The 24,207-nt window shown below is 35.7% G+C and overlaps 1 protein-coding gene across 1 annotated transcript; it reads right to left on the bottom strand.

Moving 5' to 3' along the window:
- Positions 1 to 2,818: 2,818 nt before the first annotated feature.
- LOC132062586 (uncharacterized) lies at positions 2,819 to 3,780 on the bottom strand. The gene has a single exon (XM_059455126.1). It carries the CDS (start codon positions 3,464 to 3,466, stop codon positions 2,990 to 2,992), a length of 477 nt encoding a protein of 158 aa, XP_059311109.1. The 5' UTR covers positions 3,467 to 3,780; the 3' UTR covers positions 2,819 to 2,989.
- Between the last annotated feature and the right edge of the window lie 20,427 nt (positions 3,781 to 24,207).

Here is a 24,207-nt window from a genome sequence, read left to right as displayed (position 1 = left end):
AGATATATGTGTATGTATATACACCTACTTATGTGTATGTAACTAGATATATGTGTATGTATATACACCTACTTACGTGTATGTACATTGTTCGATTACCTTTTGAAACAATTATCAGACATTAAATAAAGTACCGTTAATCCTATGCGATATAAAAGTTAACCTGAAATTATATTTCATATAATTCAGTCTTAAATTATATTAGATGAATTAGTCGAAATTATTTAATCTAAACTTATTATGACAAAAACATGCATCTAACGATTGAAATAGTGATTTATAAGTGATTTAATGGAAATAATAATTGGTTGGAGGAAAGAATCAATAGAAGACAATATTAATTCATACCGGAGTTATAACGTTTTGTAAAAATATATAATACACTACTCCACATTAGTGCAGAAAAAAGGGTCAAACAATGTGACATGATACCAAAAAATTTGCTACATATATATAAGTGTTGGATTATATATAATTTATAAGCTAATTAGATACTTTATTTCAATATACAAGAGTAAGTTTGAAATGCCGAAAATGAAGAAACCACCGTCTAAAATACACTATGGAAATGAAATTCAAGTCCAAAATTAAACACTCAAGCATTTCATGCTTACAATAAACAACTACTGACGATTTTGCATAAAAAAAGATGTTTCATTTAGCAATAACAAAGGCTTGTGATTTTTTTATTCTAGAGTACAATTTTTCCAACGTTTAGGTTGTCTAATCAGCTACGTATTTTCCGTATCAATTACATGCATGAATAGTAAGTAGTGCGTAATCACAAATCTAGACAATTTTCTTGAAACAAAATACAAAGTATTTAATTATTTCAAACTTATGATAAGTAGATAGTTCAATTTATTTTTAATTTTTTTTAAAAGATAGCGTGCATATAATTTGTAAAGCTTCATTTCAAAGAGAATATGTTTAATAATTAGGGCTTTATAAAGTATAGACTCTTCATTTCAACTTTTCACATGCACATTATCTTACTATGCATCACATATAAATTAAATTCAAAAGATAATAATAATAATATCCCGGTTTATAGATGAAGGATTGTGTGAAGTATAAAAAATAACAGTCCAACAAAAAAGGCGACATTTCTTATACTTAATCGTTTCGGTTCGAAAAGGCACAAACCTTCATTTTCCTTTCACTTCTTTTATAAATACTAGTATTAAGTTTTTCTTATCATTTAGCTATATAAGAAATTAGTTTTAAGGTTTTCTAATCATGGCTGGTAAGTGGTAAGCCAATTGTAGGAGCAAATTGGAGGCAATTGAGAAGATTTTGAGGCAATAAGGTGTCGCTTTGACGATTAAAGCCAGCAAACAAGATGATTATTATTTGAACTTCTCGAGCAGCCACTATTCCACTCTAGCCACCACACTCTCCCTCAGTATCCTAGTGCTTTATTTATTTGTATTATTTTGTTGTGTGTATTATGCAAGTATTGTTTTGTGTATTATGTACCAAAAAAATAAATAGATGTAAATACCATTGGTATATATGTGTAATACGAAGCTCAGTTCTCCACTTTTTGCATCTGCAGTGTACGAATTGCAAATCAGCATGAAATCACCAATTAAGGCACACATCTATCATATATGTCATCAATTAAAACACGTCATAACCGTTATTCCTTTAGCCATTAGTCCTTAAAATAATTTTTATACAATAGCTCATTAGTTGAAACTAATTTGAAAAATGCTGATTAAATTAAGTGATATAATCCAAATCAAACAGCTGCTAGTACATACGTAGTCTCATCATTAGTTTAAGATCACTTTCTTAGAATGATCAACAAACAATTACTCTATAATTAGAGCTAAAAGAATTGGCAAAAAGGGTTCAATATTATCCCACCAGGCCTCTATTAGACTAAATATTATTTCAATTTTACACTTTAAAATCATTCAGATATCATTATAGTTAATTAGTAAATTGTCTCATATTCGTCATTGATTTTAATTAAGCTCCAACATGGATTGAGTGAATTTCACAAGTAAAAATTCTTTGGGAAGAGTACAAAATTAAATTTGACTATGGTTTGAAACCACACTGCTATATTTATTAGGTTGAATCCATGTTAGAACCGATGACAAATATTGTGCGTTTTGCTAATAACAAGTGTTTTTCTTACGTAAGTAATTGAATTTGAAGAATGAAACTGTGCTGGTAGTATTTTGTGAGTTTAAGTTATATACATCATTGGTGTAAGTAAACCATCATGTTACCTTTATATGTTTTATCAAGTAGTTTTTTATTTTCAAGATAATAAATTGTATTGCATATTTTAAGAAGAGTTACCCTAAATATCTTTTGAATGACTTACTAGCGTAGAAAAATCTTTACACTAACTGTGTTTATAACTTAAACTCTTTTTCTCCATAATAAGGTTTTTCAAATCTTAAAAAAAAAAAAAAAAAAAAAAAAAACTCTAAAACAAAGAGAGATCTAGAATTTCTATAATATGAGGGCACCATTCACTAAAGTGGTTCTCTCCTTGATGTACATGCTCCAAATCTTTCGAACTCCTGAAGTCTACTAGATAATATCTTAAGTTATCTGTACTTCCAAAATAATATATGATATAGTACAATGTAACTATCTAAAAAATATCCGTCCCGTACACGAAAAGAAAAAGAAAAAATACATGCACCCACTATTACAAAAAGAGATTTTCTTGGCTGACATTCAAATTTATGATATAAAACGTGATTTGTCATCTCATTCTCACTTAATAGCTTCACTCGAAAAATGTATGATAAGAAACACATTACTATTGAAATGCTAGAAAACTTCATAAATATTTCTGAGTGAAAACTCTACTATTTATGTTTTTTTTTCTCGATATTTAGTGAGAAATAATCACGAAAAATTTACAGCGGGAAGATAGCAATTTTTGAGAGTGACCTTAATTCTATGCCTTATCTATTCACCAAAATCACTCAAGTAAACTACAAAAACAAACATAAGAAATCTACAGTGCATCATAGCTTCCGAGAACATCAACCTCAGCTGAATAATCACTACTACTAGAGGGCAAATAATTTGACGAATCAGCCAATAAAGCAAGGAATTGCTCTTCCATTTGGCCGCTAAATAAATCATTAAAATTAGGTTCCATAAAATAATTAGACTCCGAGCTCACTGAAGATGAATAACTAGACGACTTTGCTGGCAACAAAGATGATGACGGTGATGGTGATGGTGATGACGACTTTGTTGGCAGCAACCCATGATGAATATCTTCGAACTCCGTCATCCCATTGGTCTCCATGATTCTAGCTATATCCGAGTCCCGTCCTGTGAGTTCTTGCACAAGTGACCTAAATCTCGTGGCACTAGTCTTTACTTTCATAGGCGTAGAAATATACACAACTTTGACATTCGACTTCTTTGAATTATGGTCGTCTCTCTTCCTTTGTTTCTTGTTATTCTTGCACTTCATCATCATTACTAGATATGCCTGAGTCCCAAATTAGTTCACGTGATATAATAACTAATTTGAGCAGAACCTTAGAATTCAACTAACAAGAGTAGTTATTATTAGTAAGTTGAGGTGAGTAGGGAAATGGAATTCGTTGAGAGGTATAAATAGTTACGGATTGGGAAAAAATTAGGCACAAAGAGGCGGCTTCTTGGAAGGGGATAATGAAGAAAAAAGTAAAAAAGGACAAAAGGGATTGGAAAATAAGTCTTGATTGAAAATGGGAAGCTTGGAGGAAATTAGGGTTTAAGAAGAATCTATTATTGAGACGGATACTTGGGAGACCCCCAAACGTTATGTGCGGTTAATGGATAAGAGAAGTGAGAACTACGTACAATGAACTGATTATAAAACAAATTTATTTCTGATACATCCCAATTCCCACGTGCGCAGTCAAGGATGACTCTTGAAAAGATAAAGCATGCGGTGGCTCTTGAAAAGGTATAGTACATATGGGAAAGGTGATTTATTCGTTTTCTAGTTCTATTATATAAAGTATGGTACATAATTAAGAGCTACTAGAGCTAGCTGTGAATCTGTGTACATGTTATTGGTGTTTCTAGAAACGGACCAAGACTTTTTTCGGAAGTACTTGGTTGGAAGTTCCACGAGATTTCTAAAGATGATGAGTGTCCAATTAAAGAAACTATGGACTCTCCTTTTTTTTTTTAATAAATAATTATACTTATTCGGTGTTTATATTAAATCAAATATATATTATTTATATATTAAATCAAATAATTCATGTTAGTAATTAAAATTTAAATTGAATATATATAGTGTTTAATCATAATTAAATAATAATGAATGAAAAATACGTATCATGCGTTCATTTGATTAATGTAAACGCTCAATGTGAGTAGGATTTTACCATTTTATATATAAAATTTGATGGTCTATTTTGATCCTTTATTGTTATCTGAAACAGTTGAAGATGGGCGCATTACTTTACCAATAGCAGCCATACCATCGCGATAGGTAAACTGAATGAATTAACTTATTAAAATAACGAAGGTATTTTGAAATAACAAGTTTCTTAATCATTTTGCTTCTTTACTAGCCGTAATTAAGGTAATAAGTTCAGTTGTTCCGGATAGAGTTAATTAACAGCATTAATATTTTTTCGGCCTACCTCTCTACCTTTCATGAATCTGTTCATAGTCAACCTTTCACACCTTTGCACTGAGGCGTCTATGCAGAGGAGATGAACGGACGCCCAATGCGGAGATGTGGGAGGTTGGCTATGAACGGTTTCAGGGGAGGCAGAGGTAGGCCGAAGAAGAATTGGGGAGAGGTAATTAGAGAGGACATGGTGGAGGTTCAACTTACTGAGGATACAACCTTAGATAGGAGGTTATGGAGAGTAGAAGGTTAGTAGATAGTTGAGCATTGTCCTGCTTACTCTTTCGTACTAGTAGTCCTAGTATTACTCTTGTAGTTTCTTGCCTTCGATTTTACGCTACTATATGTTGTATCTTATACTTCGATTATCGTATTAATTTGTGGTAGTTGTAATTTGTGGTAGTTACAACTATTTTTTTCCCAGACATCTTTATCATGATTTTTATATTATTTTGTTGTGACTTTCTATACTGCTTTGAATTGCTTGTCCTTGTGCCGAAGGTCTACCGAAAACAGCCCCTACCTCCAAGGTCTGAATACACTCTACCCTTCCCAAACTCACATTGTGAGATTTAACTGGGTATGTTGTTGTTGCTATATTTTTTAAAATTTCCAACAAATTAAATAGTATCACCTCTCAAAGTAAAAGTATAATCAGTAGTAGAACATGAATCACCAGATAAAATGTTTCAATTTACATTAGAAAAATCTTCGAATACAACAAGATGTTTTTGAAAAAAAAAAACAACACTATAGTTTTTGGTATGTACCCAGTAAATATCTCATAACTCTCGTTAAGACATGCCGATTTTAATGGTTCGGACATATGCAGAGGAGATCTTATGAGATGCTCCAGTGAGTAGGTGTGAGAGGTTGGCCGTGGTGGGGCTGAGGAGAGTGAAAGGTAGGCGAAAGAATTCTTGGGGAGATGTGATTAGCCAGGATAAGGCACAACTTCAGCTTACCGAGGACATGACCTTTAATAGGAGGGTGTGCAGGTCGAGTATCAGGGAGAGGATTAGTAGGTTGTCGCGCGGATCTCTTTTCCGTACTAGGAGTACTAGTAGCTTTTACTCTTAGACCTCTAGGTCTACTTGTTTATTCTTAGATCTTCTCTAGGGCTACCTGCTTGCTGTTTTCGTGCGTTTATATTATTACCTTGCTGCTGATAGTCTATTATTGGTGTTGCCTTTTCATCTTTCCTTGGGCCAAGAGTCTATCGGAAACAACCTATCTACCTTTAGAAGGTAGGAGTAAAGTATGCCTACACTCTACCCTCCCTAAAGCCCACCTGGTGAGATTATATTGGGTATCTTGTTGTTGTTGGTTTGCTTGTAAACATGTTAAGTACTCAAACTACATTTGCAAGACTGAGTGCAATCAATCACAAATCTCAAATACGCAATATTAGTTTCACTTTTAGGAGAAGAAAAAGGTGAATGATCACTTGAATCTATAAAATAACATGCTTGCAATCAATAAAGTTGTACTTCCCCCGTCCCAGTTATGATGGTATTTCATTGGGTACATAGTTTAAGGAAGACTGTATATTTGTATGACTATAAATCGAAAGGAAGACTTTAGAAACTTATGGTCTAAAACTAGTCATATATATTTGTATGACTATAAATCATTTCATTAAGGTTAAAATGAGAAATTTAAAGTAAACTATTTGTTACTAAATATATAAAGACGTCATTCCTTTTTTGATTGACTAAAAAGGAAAAAGCGTTACAAAAATTAGATTATGTAAAAAAATTATTATACATATCAAGTGAATATTTTAATATAAATATAATGTTTTCGCCAAAAGTATTGAGTTCTCCAAAACCCATAACTAGAACTCTAATTACGCTTGTGCTATGTGCAAACGATCGTAGCAATCTTAGTAGCTCAGTTGGTTGGCTACCTGAACTTACACCTTGTTGGTGAGGATTCGAGTCGCTATGTTGTAATCCCCTCCCTCATTTCCCTTTCCCCTATCCCTATGTAATTTTTTTTTTTTTTTTAAAAAGTGCAAACGATCAAATCTCAGCAAAAAAGAACACATTCATATTAGGTCTGTAGGAAATCAATCCGTGTTCTGTATTGATGTATGAAAGTCATTATATACAAAGTAGGTATCTCACTATCGAATGATACTAGGCTAAATTATAGGACTGATTACAATACATAAGGAAGAAATATTTACGATATTTACGTGTACTATTACATAGTCTATCACACCACCGCGATCGAAGCGGGAGGTTGTCGTACGCTTAGACGCCAAATAATCCCATCATCAAAGAAGCGGTGCGCGGAAGACCTTTAGTGAAGATATCACGCGATACGTAGTGGACGGGACGTGAAGAACACGAACTTCTCCACGGGCAACTTTCTCGCGTACGAAATGTATGTCCGTCTCAATATGTTTAGTGCGTTGGTCTTTACTGGATTACCTGATAGGTATATGGCACTAACATTATCACAATAAACCAATGTAGCTGTCCGGATGGGACAACGGAGCTCCAAAAGAAGATAGAAAAGTGGAATAAACTTGGGACTTGTTAGAGATTGGAAAAGTCCAAAGAAAATTACTATAATCATCAAGAAAGAAAACATAATAGCGGTGCCCATTAGAACTTGAAACAGGAGATGTCCATAAATCACTATGAATGATGTCAAACGGCATAGTAGTAAATGACAATGAATCATAAAATGGCAATTTGACATGTTTCCCCAAAGGACAAGAGGCGCAAAATGAAGTTCGGGCCCTATTACATTCAATTAAGGCATTACTACGAAGAGAACTAAGAATAGCATTTCCCGGATGGCCGAGTCGGGAATGCCACAAGCTAGGTGATGCGACAATGAAGGTGGATGGTGGAGTGGCCCATTCTCAGGCATTGATAGGATCTGATTCCCGGTGCTCTCGCACATCTCAGATAGGCGGCTCCGTCGGTAAATCCTCCTGAAAACCAAGAGCATCAGAAGCTGACGAAACATTATTGTCCTTAGTGAATTCGTAATCGGAAATAAGGTTTTTGATGAGTTTTGGAGCATGCAAGACATTTCGGAGACGTAATCGAGGATTAGGTGGGGGGAAGGGATGTATGACCATAGCCTCGAATTGGAATAGTCTTTACCATTACCAACAATGATTCCGAGAATTATTGCTCAAATTAAAATAAGACGTGAGAGTACCGAGGTTGGCGGTGTAGGAAGTCGCTCCGTATCCATGTACCAATTATCATCCCGGTTGATGCATGCTGGACGGAGTGTGTGGCTGCCTCCACGTGCCGTCGGAGTGTACCTGCACTGGGTGAACGTGCATGGAATAGGCACGAGGTCGTGGACCCGCACCGAGAATGCGCTGCCGTCGGTGGTGGGGCAATCGCCGTCGCTTGTCTCGTCGGATACGAGCGAGGGGAGGCATTGACGCTGGCGCGGCCGGGGCAGCGATGGCAGCCCTGCCCGTGGGCGGGTCGTCCGCCTCGGCACCATCAGCCGCGTCGGTTCATGTCCGGCCGCGGCGTCGAGTTTCCCCGTGCGGTTGTTGTTGTTATTGTTACTCCTTTCCCTTGTTCTCATAGGGAATTCATGCCACGATTATTATCATGACGGTTAGTTGAATTATTATGCCGCGGTGGCGGGAGGGAGTATCATTATCAACAAGTAGGCGGATTGGAGCCCCGCGGGCACGATCTTTGGTCGCTGCGTCTTCGAGCTTGAGTCCGGAGCACACTTAGAAAAGCAGGCAACACATCCTTCTCGTCATGATGGTGACAAAGTGTGCATATGTCTCCCGTGGCGGCGAGGAGGCGCAAGACCAAACGTCGGGTCGGACACCGGCGACCCCACGCCGGCAAGCCGATCCGCGAGGCACCAGGCAGCCTATTATAATAGGCCATAACCGAGTCGAAGTCGGCCATTTTGTGGTGGTGATCAGCTTTCAAAGGTACGCTGCCCTTGAGTGCTTGTTATAGTTGAGCAACTCGATTCCAAACCTTTTGACATCGTCCGCCACGAGAATAGAAGGTAAGAATATCATGGGAGACGGTGGCGTATATCCGTTGAAGGACCACAGCGTCTAGCGGGTCCGGACGGAAGGTTAGCCGCGCTTTGTTGCGTTGTACGGTGAGTTCGGTGGTGTCGAGTTGGTGGTATGATGTGTTCAAGTACGGAGTGGACGCGGGCTAGAACTTTGAATAGTGTCGCCACGTTTGTGATAATGGCGGTTTCCATGTCTAGAGTGATTGGGATTAAAGATTTCACATTCGTGACGGTTAAAAGCGAGAATGGAAATTTTTGTTGTCGGCCATTGAAGAGAAGAGGGAGGAGGAAGGGGTGGCGGCTACGGCTAGGGTTAGGAGAGAGAGAGAGAGGTGAATGACGGCTAGGGTTTGGGATCTAGGGTTTTGGGAGAAACCTAGTACGATACTGTCATGGGAAATCAATGCTTTTTTGTATTGATGTATAGAAATTCGCATATACAAAGTAGGTATCTCTGTCAGACCAATGATAGGCTAAATTAGCAAATTTTTGATTACCCATACGTAGAAAGAGAATGTTCTGATATTTACGTGTACTATTACATAGTCTATCAAGGTCCTTAACCACGGGCCAGAAGTAACTGCCATCCCTAAACAAAAGATAAGTACCGTCGAGTTTGAGCAATCAAAGATGAACACATCTGGTCCACCTGGAAAAAAAAAAATTCAAAGGGAGGAGAACAAAGCAGATGAACAATGGATATAAATGTACATATATCGATGCACCCCATATTTGTTACGTATCTTATATGCAGCCATATTCTCAAAAAATGATAAGGTTCATAAGGTACGAGTATCAAATGCCAACTAGCTAGTACACATCTACGAGGACATAAAAGAGATGAGCAACGTCGCCCATGCGAGAATGTATTGCTTTTGGAAATTCCAATCAGATATTTTATTTTATGCGAATGATAATATCATATTCTCAATCTGATTTGTTTTTAATCTGATTTAGTATAGGCAATTTGTGAGGATCGTTCTAGCTATAAACTAAGAAATCTTGAAAGATAAATTTAAATTTGTTGCTTATTGCTAGAAAATATGTGAGTGTTCAAATAGTAAATTCTTTATTTTAAGACAATCAAATATTGATTATGGGCTATACTGTTAATCAAATATTGATTATGAGCTATACTGCATTACCTTATTGTATCAAAAGCTTTATAAATTGTACACGCAATGAATGTTTGTACCAAAAGCTATATAACTTGTTCACTTTAACCAACTGCTTTTTTATCCCACGTGGACATATGTCATAGTGCTTAATAAGTGCTTAAGAGGTACTAACACCGCATTACCTTATTGTACCAAAAGCTTTATAAATTGTACACACAATGAATGTTTGTACCAAAAGTAATATAACTTGTCCACTTTAACAAACTGTTTCTTTATCCCACGTGGACATATGTCATAGTAGTTAATATTAATTCCTCTCATATATAGACGTATGCACTTCAATTTTAATTATCCGACACATTTATTTCATACCTTTTCTTGTTCACTTTTGACTTTTCACGTTCTTCTTGAATATTTATTCTCTCTGTGTATACATGTATACTTAATTTTAATTTTCCAACACGTATTTATTTCTTGTGCATTTCTTGTTTACTTTTGACTTTTCAGTATTCTTTAAGAATTAATAAATGAAGTATTCCCTCCATCCATATTACTTGGCCACATTACTTAATTTTTCACATTAAAAATTAATAAATGAAATCTTTCATACCGTATTCTTGTGGCATTCTTATCTTGACTTTTCACGTTTTTTAAGAATTAATAAATGAAATCTTCTGTCATATTACTTGATTTGTACACTTTAAGCAACTACTTTTTTATCCCGTGGACATATGTCATAGCGGTGAATATTTATTCTCTTCTAATGTATACGTATCGCACTTCAATTCCAATTCTTCGACACATTTATTTCTCCTCCATGCACTTTTACTTGTTCACTTTTGACTTTTAGCATTTTTTAAATTAATAAATGAAGTCTCACTCGTCGTATTACTTGGCCACATTACTAAATTTTTTATATATATAAGTGTCGAGAGGGTGAGGCTCTGACAACAACAAATAAGAGGAAAAAAAAATATGGAAATTTCGCTCAAAATGTGATGCTCGCTGCAAAATATATAAGCGTTAAAAAGTAAGCTTGGTGAGTAGCAATTAATGTGGTAGGCGTCAGTAATTAATTTGATACAAGAAAAATCCGGACCCAATGGCACTTTTATATTCTTTTTCTGGTAAATAATAAACCACAGAGGAAGATTGGTTGTTCTGAATTCCAATTTTTTAAGGGGGTCGTCTTAGTTCGCAGGCAAATTATATTTGGATTATAAAGCAGTTATTATTATGATACAGTAGATAATGACCTGATTAAGATATGTTTGACTTATTATACTAAAATCTTAATATTCGGCTTAGCATATGTTTGATTTAAATTGACAAAAATTCATTTCCAATAATACCCTTGGCCTATTTTAAATAACTTGTAGAATCCACTTTTGTTTTGTTATCATATTTAATAAAAGAATTGCGTAATGTAAATATAAAATCATTTTAAATACACCAAATAAAGTAAAATTAAGAGGAAAATATGAGGTATATAAATTTTAGGATAAATAAATTTATAAATCTTGTATTTCTCTTTTACATATTCAAATGTTAGTTTGCACAATTTCTTGTAAGATTATAAGAAATAAATTAAAATAGTAGATGATTAAGTAAGGAAACTTACAGAAACCGCCATATTTTGGAAGATTCTAACCATTTGTAGCTATTTTTTCAGCTTGCTCAGTTTGAGGTCAATCACTATCCATTTTAATCCCTCAATGAACATGTGTATTGTCACTAGGTGTCCGATGTTTGTCAACATCGTTGAAATGTATCGAATCTTTTCTATCAGCACCCTGTATCAAATAAATGTTTATCTTTAGTCTCGTTTGTGTTTGTATTCCAAATAAGAATACATGTGTATCATTTTTGTGTTATCTTACCTTATTTAGACTCTGATATCCTTTAATAAGTTCAAAGAGTTGTTTGAAGTTATCATCAATCAACTTGCGAAGTCCCCTGAACTCATCCTCTACCTAAATAAATTAACAACATGTTTCAGTTAAAGTGAGTATAATATAGTTGTTCAATACAGTGTAATAATATAAGAAAAAAAATCCATAAAACAACATGGACTGCCTAAATTCTCTTAGTTCTTGCCTCAGAAGAATCACATCATCATCTTTCACGGTAGCAGGGACGTCGCGGTGGACACAGTGGATGGTTGACGTGATTGATCATCGGCACCTAACAACGGAACTTCGCTCTTGCAAAACATCTTTGTTTAGACAACCTTTCATCACTAGGATGACTCGCAAGAGCCGAATGTCACGACCCAACCCCCGTAGTAGTGACTAGTGCCGTGAGCACTCAAAGACATTCATTAACCAAAATCGCATACGAGATAACTTATACATATACGAATATCGGTATTGTCTCAAGCTGTCGCAAGCACAAATATATATATATATCACGAAGCCGACAGAGCATCATATGGCGCAACGTCCCAAAATATATATACAAACGCAAGCGTCGGAAATCGCCCGGCGAATGGGACCGCCCAAAACATATACCATACGAACACAACTGAACATATTCACATAACCACGTATATACGTCTAAAGACCTCTAAAGCGAACGAAGAATCATATGATGGGACGGGGCCCCGCCGTACCCCGAATAACAAATACATATGCAACGGAAGAATATATACAAAATATAGGCTCCAGAACAAAGGGAGCACTCAGCAACGGCGAGAATAGGTGTCCCTAGGTGGCGGATCACCGAAATGGGCGTACGCCACACGGGCATGAAACGCGGCCCCGAAAGAAAAGGGTCGATGCGGAATATGTACGAGTATGCAAAGCAAGAAATACGTAAACGAGAATCATAGTCGAAGCCCAGTACGGAAAATAAGTATAATATCCAAATACCAAAACGTTTACTTTTAAAACACAAATGATGCATGGGGCTCGGGAATATGGTCGCGCCGTCATTCCAGGCGCCATAACACGAGATAACACCGAAGGTTTCATATCTCACGTAACCGACATGTCTCCATAACACATTATAACGCCATAACACAAGATAACACCAAAATATATAGGATCCCGACCTCTCAACGAGAGGCACTTGAACCATAACACATAACAACACCGAATATAACATAGTGCGCACGACGACATAACCGAAGGGACTCGGCGAAAGATACAACATGGATGCACGAGCGTAGTCGTGAGTAACCATATGCATAAAAATCATTATTACGAACTTAATAAATAAGTAAGTAATTAACTCTCGGGGGTCGGGGTGATAGTTATATTAAGTTCTGCCACAAAGTCGTTGGAGCTATAAAAAGGGAAGTCGCGGGACCCACGGATGAGAGTAAACCCAATCCGAGCCCGCCTATGAAAATTATAGTCCTTATACGCTACAGAATCTCCTACGAGCATATCGAGGCGATCCGGTTCTGTCTACGAAAGTTGCGGCCATTCTTAGACGTAGAATCCGCTTAAAGACGAATCCTTATGCAATGTTTGAAATCCAACCTACCAAAGACATAGGGACCATAATATTACTACATTAAGAATGCCGACGTTAAGAGGTGAATAAGAATCGTAGAACATGCTCGGATCATAAGAGTGGAGTTTTATCGAGGCTCGTGTCATACTATTTACAACTAAGACATGCCCAAAAGAAAGAAAGGTTAGGTTTACATACCTCGTCCGCTCTCAAAGCTAATCCAATCCTAAGTCTCGGACTCCCCAAGATCTACACAACATCAATGGACATCAAACATTAGCTATAGGCATTTAGGCATTCAATTCCAAACTAGCACTTAATTCTACAGAAATTTTGGGCGATTTCCCCATGTAGAATGCCAGAATAACCCCGAGAATTCAACTCGGTCAAATTCATCAACAACAATACCAACAACCACACTAACAACATCAATAATCAATTCAAAACGTATTCTAACGTTAGTAACTCTTTTCTACATAATTCAACAACATTCCATTATAATCAATTCAACTACTTACATTCAAACCAACATCAACGCTCATACGTTCAATTACTAATCCGAGACCATTCAAATAATATTCAAGAACACTTTAACCAATTCACACAATATTTCAAACAACCCCACCAATGTACCACTTCACCCGAAACCATCCCCAAACCCGAGAACAACAACACCAACACATTCCTCTCCCCCAAATTCATGAATTACATCGACAATCCACACGTTAACAATGTCATTCTCTTAAATATAAAAATTACATTAAGAGCACATTAACTTCCAAAACAACCCGTAACCATTACAACATTAACTTGAATCATTAAACTCTCATTTTCATCATAGAACTCATAACAACAACAACTAAAATACCACATAAAATCAATTCATTCTTTGCTACACAAGGGGAGCCATATTCGGCCACCACCCTACACACCAAGTTCATGATTTTTATCCACTTCCGCACACTACAACATGTACAAATCATTCATAACATATGAAAAAGAGGATTAAACCTTACCTTTTCTTCTTAACTTCACAACGCGCGCGCGCGCGCGCGCGCGCGCGCGCGCGCGCGCGCGCGCGCGCGCGCGCGCGCGCGCGCGCGCGCGCGCGCGCGCGCGCGCGCGCGCGCGCGCGCGCGCGCGCGCGCGCGCGCGCGCGCGCGCGCGCGCGCGCGCGCGCGCGGGGTGTGAATGATGAAAACGAGTGGTTTGTTGATCCAAACAATAACTCCACGTTAACGAGGACTCTTCAATTAGTTGATTTGCTAGAAGAAACTATTTTTTTTTATGGCTATTTTTGGACTTCAAATTTTTCCACTTCAAGTTTTTCTCCAAGCTTCTAAAATTTTCTTAAGTGAAGAGATGATGAAGAGATGATCACTTAGTCATCTTTTAGTAGCATATATTAAGCTTCCATGTGGCCTTGGCCCACACCTCATGTGGCCGGCCACATGCCCCTTTAATTTCAAGAATTGTCAACTTCCATTAATTCATTTTTAACCCCAAAATTTCCTTAATGTCCCATGCCAACAAAATCACAAGAAACTTATGCCTCAAAACAAAATCGAAGGTCAAAAAAAAGTCCCTACCTCGTATTCCGGAATAGTCTTGTACTTAACTTATCATGGTTAACTCGGATTATCCCAATGTACAAAATATGGGATATAACACTGAAATTGTTGCGTGTCGAATTAATAATTTCTTTGCCGGTCCTGCCTTGAGTCACGTCTCTCTGCATTTCTTATGAGGTGGAGAATGTGAAAGACGTTGTTGTTGTTTACCAATAACCCTATCAAGTGGTGTAGAACTAAAGTCGTCATACTCGTCGACTTCTGTCCCTTCCTTGGCAGGGGTATTTTGGTGTGAATCACCTACGATGAAGGAAATCGAAGAGCCTCAATCTCTTCAATGGTCGGCACGACATTTGCGTATGTAACTCTTTCCTGCAAAGGTATGATAGAGAATATCTCGATTATTAAGTTAATAAAATACAATACAAAATACAATCAAAATTTATGAAAATGTTATAATTATAATTATATCAAAATTATATCACATTGAAACAATGTAAGATACAAGTGTATACAAGTGTATCTCAAATAAAATATATTAAATATACAAATGAAGAAAATGCACATATCCACTTATGTATTCAAATGTGTTTTTACTAGCAATCCGTAAATACACATACATACATATGTATTTATTTTAAATTATTTGCTCAACCAGAGTCAAGTATCCATGATGGCATATAGAAGATCTGTAAATACACATACATGCATCTGAGCATTTCTAGGAGCATGTAAAGCACACAATCATCCAGATTTGGGCAAGCTGGCTATAAGAAAGGTGTTGGCTTTGAAACCAAAAATTACAACAACCTATGTAGTTTTGTCAAATATCTATGCAGCTGATGGTAGATGGGGTGACTCTGCAAAAATGAGGAAGTTGATAAGAAGGATGGCTACCAAGAAAGAGACTGGGCGAAGTTCGGTGGAGATAAAGAATAAGACCTATAGTTTTGTTGCTGGAGATAAGTTGGGTTCACATATGGATTGTGTTGGTGAAATTGTAAAAATCATGGTCGAGCATATGAGAGATGCACTATATATTCCTGATTTGGACTTTTTCATACATGACTTAGAAGATGGAACTTGAAAAGTAACAGTAATGAGGGTGAAAGTGACTTGCTATTCTATATGTTGGTATAATTCATTTATTTTTTTGGTGTTGTTGAATTCAATTAGAAAATAGCAATAATTTTAATACCAATATAAAACAACCCCTTCATTATAACTCATCAATACCAATTTTAATACCATATTCTCACAGCAGCAATTCAAGAAAATAAACAAACAAGATTAAACAGCATAACCCCAAAACAGAAAAGGGAACACAACAAACACCCACCAAAACAACCAATAAAATAGATAAATATATCTGTATACCTATGTATTTACTTGAAAATGCATCAACTATGAACAAAAAATAAAATAAATGAAGAAACTTACCGGTGAGTTGTCATCTCTAAACATTCCACTCATTAAAGATGAGTAAGTTGGTTGATTTTCAATGGTTCTCCAATTTAGAATTCTCGGAATCGAATTCCCACGCTTAATGGCCGAGTTGAGATACACATTGGAACATGTCTCGTATAACCAAACTTGCATAGCAGGAGGAAAACCTCTAAAACAGAAGAACGTTGACTCGGAGGTCATCTTTTGGTGAATACTTCTTATCAAATTATTGAACGCTACCTTACCCTATGGGTAATCTTTGTATCTCCCATTCTCAATCAAGTCAAAATGAAGCCTCGAAATTATTGTAGACTTATGCTCACCAGACAAGATGTATGAATGGTTTAAAATACAAAATCGCAAGCTTAATTGCATCGCTATCCTCAAGGTTCTTATTTTTTTGCTTGAAGCATAGTTCCAATTCATTTTTTCTCACATTAGTCTCGTATCCAATAAAATATTTATCCATAAGCCTATTCTTACTATCTCCATTAACTATGTGAACCCCTTCATCACCATAACAGTTTAGTCCGGACATTATGGCAAATTCCAGGATGGTAAACCGCAAGACAAAACCATTGATGTCAATAAGAAAAGCATCTGGTTTACTTTTCCTTAATTCTCTAACGATGAAACATCTAAACATATGTGCAGTTATTTCAAAGTGCTACATATTAAGGAATTTTCCAAAGATAGTTTTGGAAAAAAGTTCTTGCTGCCTTTTGGAGAGATTGGACTCCAAATCAGAAAATACCTATAAATTCGTATAGCAAGAATATCTTGGAGAAAGCCTTGACGGACGTTTGACATAGAATTTAGAATCCTGCATACAGTTTTAAAAAGAAACTCAACAAAACACATGTGTATACATACAAAAAAAATTACAAATACATATATACCATAAAAATAAAAAATAAAATATACAGCCAGTGCTAAAATAAATAAAAAATAATACATCCATATTAGATATATAATGTAAGATACAATTGTATCTAGAACTACCTTATCATTATTAATACATCCAAAGCAGCAAATTTTATGGACAAAATAATATGGAGAAATGCATATAGATAATTTGTACATATCAAAAAATACATATGGTTTTGGACAAAATAACATAGTCGGCAAATTATATTAAGAAATACATATAAATACATGTATTTGTCTGTATATATATGGCTATTAAAGCATCAACTACACACAAATTACATAAATATATGAAATTTCTCCCTCAATTCTAGATAGAATACACAAAATGAAATAATATCATAAAAACGTATCAAAAATCTAAGTATATTTTGAAATACATGAATACAAGTTACATTGTATGGAGAAATAATACCTTCTCTGCCACCTCTTCCATCTCCTCATCTGCTTCCATTGGTTGTTCCTCCACTAGTTTTCTAAGATTCTTTGCTTGTGCAGCACCTTTGGTTTTGTTAGATTTGGGAACTTCATATTTCCGACTTGGAAGGGGTTTATGCTTTTGCTTTGTATGCCTTTGAGCATACATTTTTTCGACAGACCCTGTAACAACATTATGTTGTTGTTGAGAAATTCCTAAGTCGAATGATGGAGCACCGATAAAATCGTTGGGATTAAAGGGAATACCGTTAGTAATCCTTGTTGGCGCTTTTGCATTGGCCGTTGATTTCGAAGAAATTGGGACTTTTGAAGTAAAACCCTAAATATGAATGAGTTCTATTAAGTGAAATTGAAGAAGAAGGAACACTCACAAAATAAAACGAAAAACCCATAAAATGGAAAACACACACAAAATAAAAACACCCAAAATTGTTGCGAGAGAAACACTTACCTATTTTTGTGCAATAACGATCTGGGTTGACGGAGAAAGTGGGATTTCGGTTGACAGAGAAAGTGGAGATAAATATGGTGATTGAAAACGGAAGAAAAAGAGAAAGGAATAGAGAGAGAAAAGTGAATTAAAAAGGGTTGAATTTTGATATGCATGGCGTGAAATACAGTGTTGGGGTAAAGTAACTGTATGTTACTAATTGTAGCTATAATATGTTAATCAATTTTTTTTTATAGCTACTAATAATAAATTTTAAAAAAGATAGTTATTATATGTAAATAACACTTAGACTTAGTTATGCCAAGTAAATTTTCTGTTAAGCAATAGTTTATTAAAGTGTACATTGGCCATGACTTATTTCAATACTAGAAAAGAAAAGGCCCGTTAATAGTTTCAGTTGCGGCATGTTAATTTGTTTAATTAGGTAACATATTTGTTTTTTCTTCCTGACTAATTGTATTAACGGTCTAACATAAGAAATCATGTCATTTACATATAAAAAGTCGAGAAATTATAAGTAAACATATTACTTAGTTAATAACTACTCCCTGCATTTTGATTTGTCTGTCTTACTTTCCCTTTTGGTCTGTTTAAAATATATAGAATATCACTTTTTATATTTAGTAACTCTTTACACCTAACATCCTACGTATATATTTAAGACTACAAGATTCAAAGGGCATTTTAGTACATTAAACACATGTTTAGTTTAAGACCACAAAATTCAAAAGTCTTCTTTATTTTCTTTAACTCCATGCCGATTGCCGAGTCAAATTAAGACAAACAAATTGAAACGCATGAAGTATGAAATATGGTAGAATTTGAACAATAACGCAAAATTCAAAATGTTTAAATAATTGATTTGTAATCGGTAATGTAATTCTCATAAATTTTAGTATTTGAAACAATGGTGTAATATGAAAAAGCTTGTTTAATCAGCATTTCATACCCAAAGAAATAAGGCTACTACTCACAATTTACAACCTAAATGTGAAGTTAAGTCCATGCCCAAACATAGTTATAATAACCTCCGAATATTTTTTTTTTGAACTTCAGCTTTAAATTTTTCTAAATATTGTGCGAATATTTTTATTTGACAAAATACAATGAATTACGATACTATTTTTCTTATAATTCCTTAAACTAATATGCACTAATCACTATAAATAAAGAATTTTTAAGGGAGCAAAAAAGTAACCTGCTGCCTGCTAACTCCCTCTTATATATATACACAAAAAATTGAGGAAGCAAATAGATAACACAATTAGGGAATCAAAATCAAAGCAACGAAAATACATGTATAATAGCTAGATAAATTGCTGAGATAACAAATATGCTCACCTGAGATAAGAAGAAGCTCTAAAATCCACTGAAGTGCAAAGTTAAGAACAAAAGGAGACAGACAGAGAGAGTACGGAGGTGTTTGGTGATGGCGTTACTTTGCAGAATGGAGAAACAAAGAGGTGAATTATTTGGGCTGCACGTGTGCAGCAATACAGAGAGCGGGTGTAAAGGGAAAAGTTTGAAATGACAGAAATACCCTCTAATGCAAAGTCAATCTGAAGAAGCACACGTGTTGATGCCCAGGTGTGTGCTTATTCCCTCTTCTTAGATAGTAATATATATATATATATAGATACATACACACACTATTATAAATGGGAATAAGCTGCCAGAACGTCAACATGTCTGCCTGGCTATTCAAGTGTAATATGGTAATTTCGTTGTCCATTAACTGATTGTTCTGTTAGCTTAACAGGCTTCTTGCAGGCCCCATTAAACCTTCCCGTTCACACATTGCCTTTGCAGGCTTTTGTATTCAACAATAATCACATGGCTTCTGAGGTTTCTTGCGAGTCCAATTTAATCCTCTCTTAGGACTATCCATCACAGTGACAAAATAAAAATTAATCAAGGCTGGCACAGATTGATAATATGTTCTTGGGGAAGAGTTTATGGTTTGACTGGGATTTATTAAACAAGTGTGTTGATTGTAGTTTATCTAACACACTGAAAGCTCAGAATTGCAAAAGCCATGCATCATCTGGAGGTTAAGGATGAACCAACTTTGGCCTTTTGGGCTATATAATGTTGGAAATGCCATACTATCATTCATTTAGATAGATATTCGAACAATATTAATATCTACGCTAAACATGCGATAAAATATAAAGGAGCACTAGGATGTACCAACCATGTCATAAAAATCTTTGGTTGACCCGTAATTAGCAGTTAATAGATGCTATGGTTTGTTTGCAGCAGCAAAGAGATGTTTTCTTTTATATTTGGGCCCGTTTTGTCACGACCCAAACCGGAGGGCCGTGATTGACACCAAGACTCTACTTGGCTGAGTGTCATACTACCATTCCATCCATGAGTCACAACTTTTTGTGAATATTTAATCTATGAGATGACGCTTCCGTCAGGTAAAAAAAAAAACTTTTCAATAAAACTCTTTCGTCAAATCAGGGACTTCTCCCTTATCGTTAATTCAAAGAAAACCTTTAATCACAACAAAATCTTTTAAAAAACAAAGCATAAAAACACATCGACCTACATGGTCGCTTTACACAATTGTCGACATCTCGACGCACTATCCACAGGACACTGTCTGCAAAAGTCTCTAACATACACGAGATACCATAACATAAGTACTCTGACTTGACAACACTAACTGAGATGGAGCTCAGCTGTTACATCCCGTATTCTCTTGCGTTGAGTTGCATCATAGGTTAGTCACATAAGCTCAAAGGACAGGATTATGTTTGAAGTTATAAGTGTTTATGTTATGTTCAACAAGTGATAAGTAAGTGCCACGAAGGTTGGACGTTAAACGAATCGGGAAAAAAAAAAGTTTTGCTAAGTTTGGGATGTTGAATAAGTTATACATTTGTATGGAGTTTTGGACATATCCAGTATGCAAATAAAGAGATCGATGTATAAAAGTTTTAGGTCTCAAATAATTTCCGCGGATGAACATGGTAAGTCGGTGAACGACTACTACGGTGACTTCGGAGCAACTATATATAAAGGGTTTAACCCCTCATTTTCAGCCAAGAATCGGCCAAAAATATTTCTAAAAATTCTAGAGAATTCTCCAACCTTCCCTCCATTAAATTTCAAAAGCGAGTTAAGTAAAAATCTCCGGATTCGGGTTCGTGGCGTATAGTTACGATTATAATATTGTGTTGCGGTAAATTTGTGGCTTGGGAGTAAGGCAAGTATTGAGATATCGCGGTATTAGCGGAAGTAAGGTATGAATCTTTCTCTTTTGGTATCATTTAAGGCTTATTTACGGAGATAAATTTATGGAATAATTATGTAGCGAATTCGTTTGTGGAGGAGTTGGAGAAAATATCATATGGTGTATTTGATGGAATATTTTGGTAGTAATGAGGTTGTTGTTGTTTCGTTGTTGTTATTGGTTGTTGATTGTTGGTATTGAAAATTCGGGCTAGGCATATAAATAGGGAGATGTTTCGATTTTTCGCAGTATAGAGTAGTTTGACTTGAAAGTTTAGTATAAGTATACTATGATGAGTCTAATGATAGTGTGAATTCTCTTAAATGTAGACTCACGAATTCGGATGAATAAGGGTGGATAACTGGAGGTTGAATAGGTATGTTAAGGCTAGTCCCTTTCTTCTAAAGGCATGATTCTTTTCTTATGAATCCAATAGATGTTTTCCAAATGTCCCATGATCCCTTTATGTGAATCCATAAATGTTTTCCAAGAATATTTTTATTCTCAAAAGCTAGAAATTCATGATTTATAGAGTTCATGATTCAAAGGCATGACTTCTTTCTTGATAATCCATAAATATTTTCCAAAATTTATGAGTCAAAGATTTATGATTCTATAAGCTTTTATGACAACAACAACGGACATGTTTTTACAATATGAATGACGATGTAAAAGATGAGAATGTTTCTATGATGATGATGATTTTAAATTCTAGAAATTCCAAAGCTTATGATGTTAATACTATTATGAGATTATTGAGATTATTTCATGATTTTCTCGATTTTATTCATTGTTGTTGATGTATATATATATACTTCAAGGTGAGATAGAGCGATATATTATTCCATATATAGGCTACCGACCTTACGTCACTCCGATATAATTGTGGCTTTTGATTGGGCTCTCATGCATGCTTTATATATATGTATGTATTTTCTCACACCGTGCCGCGCTATAGTTGGCGGGCGGGCACGTAGATGTGCATAATAGCATGTTATGATATTGCCCCGGACGCGGGCAATGATGATAACACCGAGCCTTAATGGCGGGCATGATACTATATTTATGACACCGAGCCTTAATGGCGGGCGGTACTATGTATATGTATAGAAATATTTTTTTTAAAGGCTAAGCATGCATACATACATCCGGATGTAGTTATCTCTCTTATTCCATGTTACCTTCCATATCTATATTATGTTGTTATCCATGCCACATTATTCGTCGACGTCCTTCTTCAGGACGCGCGTTTCGCCACGCAAATGAGGGATATTAGTAGAATCTTCCACCGGATTGCGAGCTTCATTTCTTCCGAGTGCCGCCGAGTCGAGTATCTATGTTATGGTAATTTATGTTATGCACGTATATAACATGAAAATGTATCATTATGCATTATGTTACAAATTTCATATGGTTCATTTTACTTGATTTGAGAAAGACGAAAAAGCATGTTTTTTTTGAAAAAGCTTACATTATGCTCATTTCATGATTTAAGAGTCCAAAAGATTGTAGTATCACGGAATCTTCTTAAGTGGGGGTCCCTTTTTTAAAAAATGGGAACTTTAGCCCATGTCTTCCCCTCTACCTTCGAGCCCCGGGGCACTCAAATAATGTGAAATGCATAGGTGAAACAATATGTCTCGCATGATAAAAGAGGAATTAGACATCTTTATGAAACTTTTGACAAGCGTGAGTATGTGTATAATGCCCTTCGGGAATAATAGATAATAGCATCATAATCATCGTATACCAAATTCTCGATCGTGTGGTTTGCGATATAACGCCCCTTTTTCCTTCCCCATGAAATGATGTCGTGCATGTATGTAAATATGCAAATGCATGAAAATCTTTGGAAACCATCAAAAGACTTAAACTTTCAATTCAAAACGTTCTTCCCTTTTTAAAAAATGGGAACTTTTTCCTTTTCATTTGTCTCCTTCGAGACTCAAAAAATCAAATGTGAAATGCATAGGAATAAGAAAACCTTATGAATGTCCCCTTCGAATTAGACATCTTTATGAAATCGTACAACTTATGGATGCCCCGCCGGGACTTAGAAGTCGAAACTCGTGATATCCTACATCTAGGAGTGGATTCATTATGGATATCATTACGCTTCGCACTTGCCATAGATCATGCCAAAAAGAAGGAAAGGATAGCCTTAACATACCTGATTGATCTCGTACGAATTAACGCTTATTCTTATACTCATATAAGATAATCTTCATCCCTAATCCTTGTATAATTTTGCTCTCCCGAGCTCGTACTAAAAGCGCCTAACACGAAACCGTCTACATTGGTCTTGGTTTAAACTAGTCTTGTACAATTTTCCCATTCTACGGTAACATCCTTCCCCCTATAGAAACATTCGTCCTCGAATGTTTAAACTAGTCTTGTACTCTCGTCCATTCCCCGATCCCATTCTCTCGGTACATCCCCTTTTCTAACATCTATTTACTTCCCGTTAGCATATAGCATATGCTTAGAAAAAATCACTAACATGTACCATCGCCATAACTAAATTCTCGTTGGTTATTTACTCACTTTATCAAACTTCGGTTTGGCTACGCTTACTTCGTCCTTCCCAAACAAGACAAAACTATCGTCCTTTTGGTTCCCCGACTTTTTAACCTATCTAAATCCAAGAGATTCCATCGACACTAATTCATATTCTCAAAAAGCCGAATTGATACTAACATCTTCAGGTTTACGAACCTTTGTCTACTATTGTGTGTTATATCTAGCTAATCTCTTTGTTCTTGAAACTCATAAGTCGGAAAATATGCTTTGAAAAAATCACTAACATGCAAAGAGGACTTATTACAATTAGATGGATACCGAATCACGGCTATTTTGGCCTCTTAACTTAACTGAGGTCTGAACCAATTATGACCTCATGT

This window comes from Lycium ferocissimum, chromosome 7 (assembly GCF_029784015.1).
Source record: "Lycium ferocissimum isolate CSIRO_LF1 chromosome 7, AGI_CSIRO_Lferr_CH_V1, whole genome shotgun sequence".
Taxonomy (NCBI): Eukaryota; Viridiplantae; Streptophyta; class Magnoliopsida; order Solanales; family Solanaceae; genus Lycium; species Lycium ferocissimum.
The sequence above is the reverse complement of the archived record's forward strand: the minus strand, read 5'-3'. Positions and strand labels throughout refer to the sequence as shown.

What these genes read in the sequence shown, in the direction of transcription:
- LOC132062586 (XM_059455126.1), bottom strand. Translation starts at nt 3,466, where the DNA reads ATGATGATGAAGTGCAAGAATAACAAGAAACAAAGGAAGAGAGACGAC.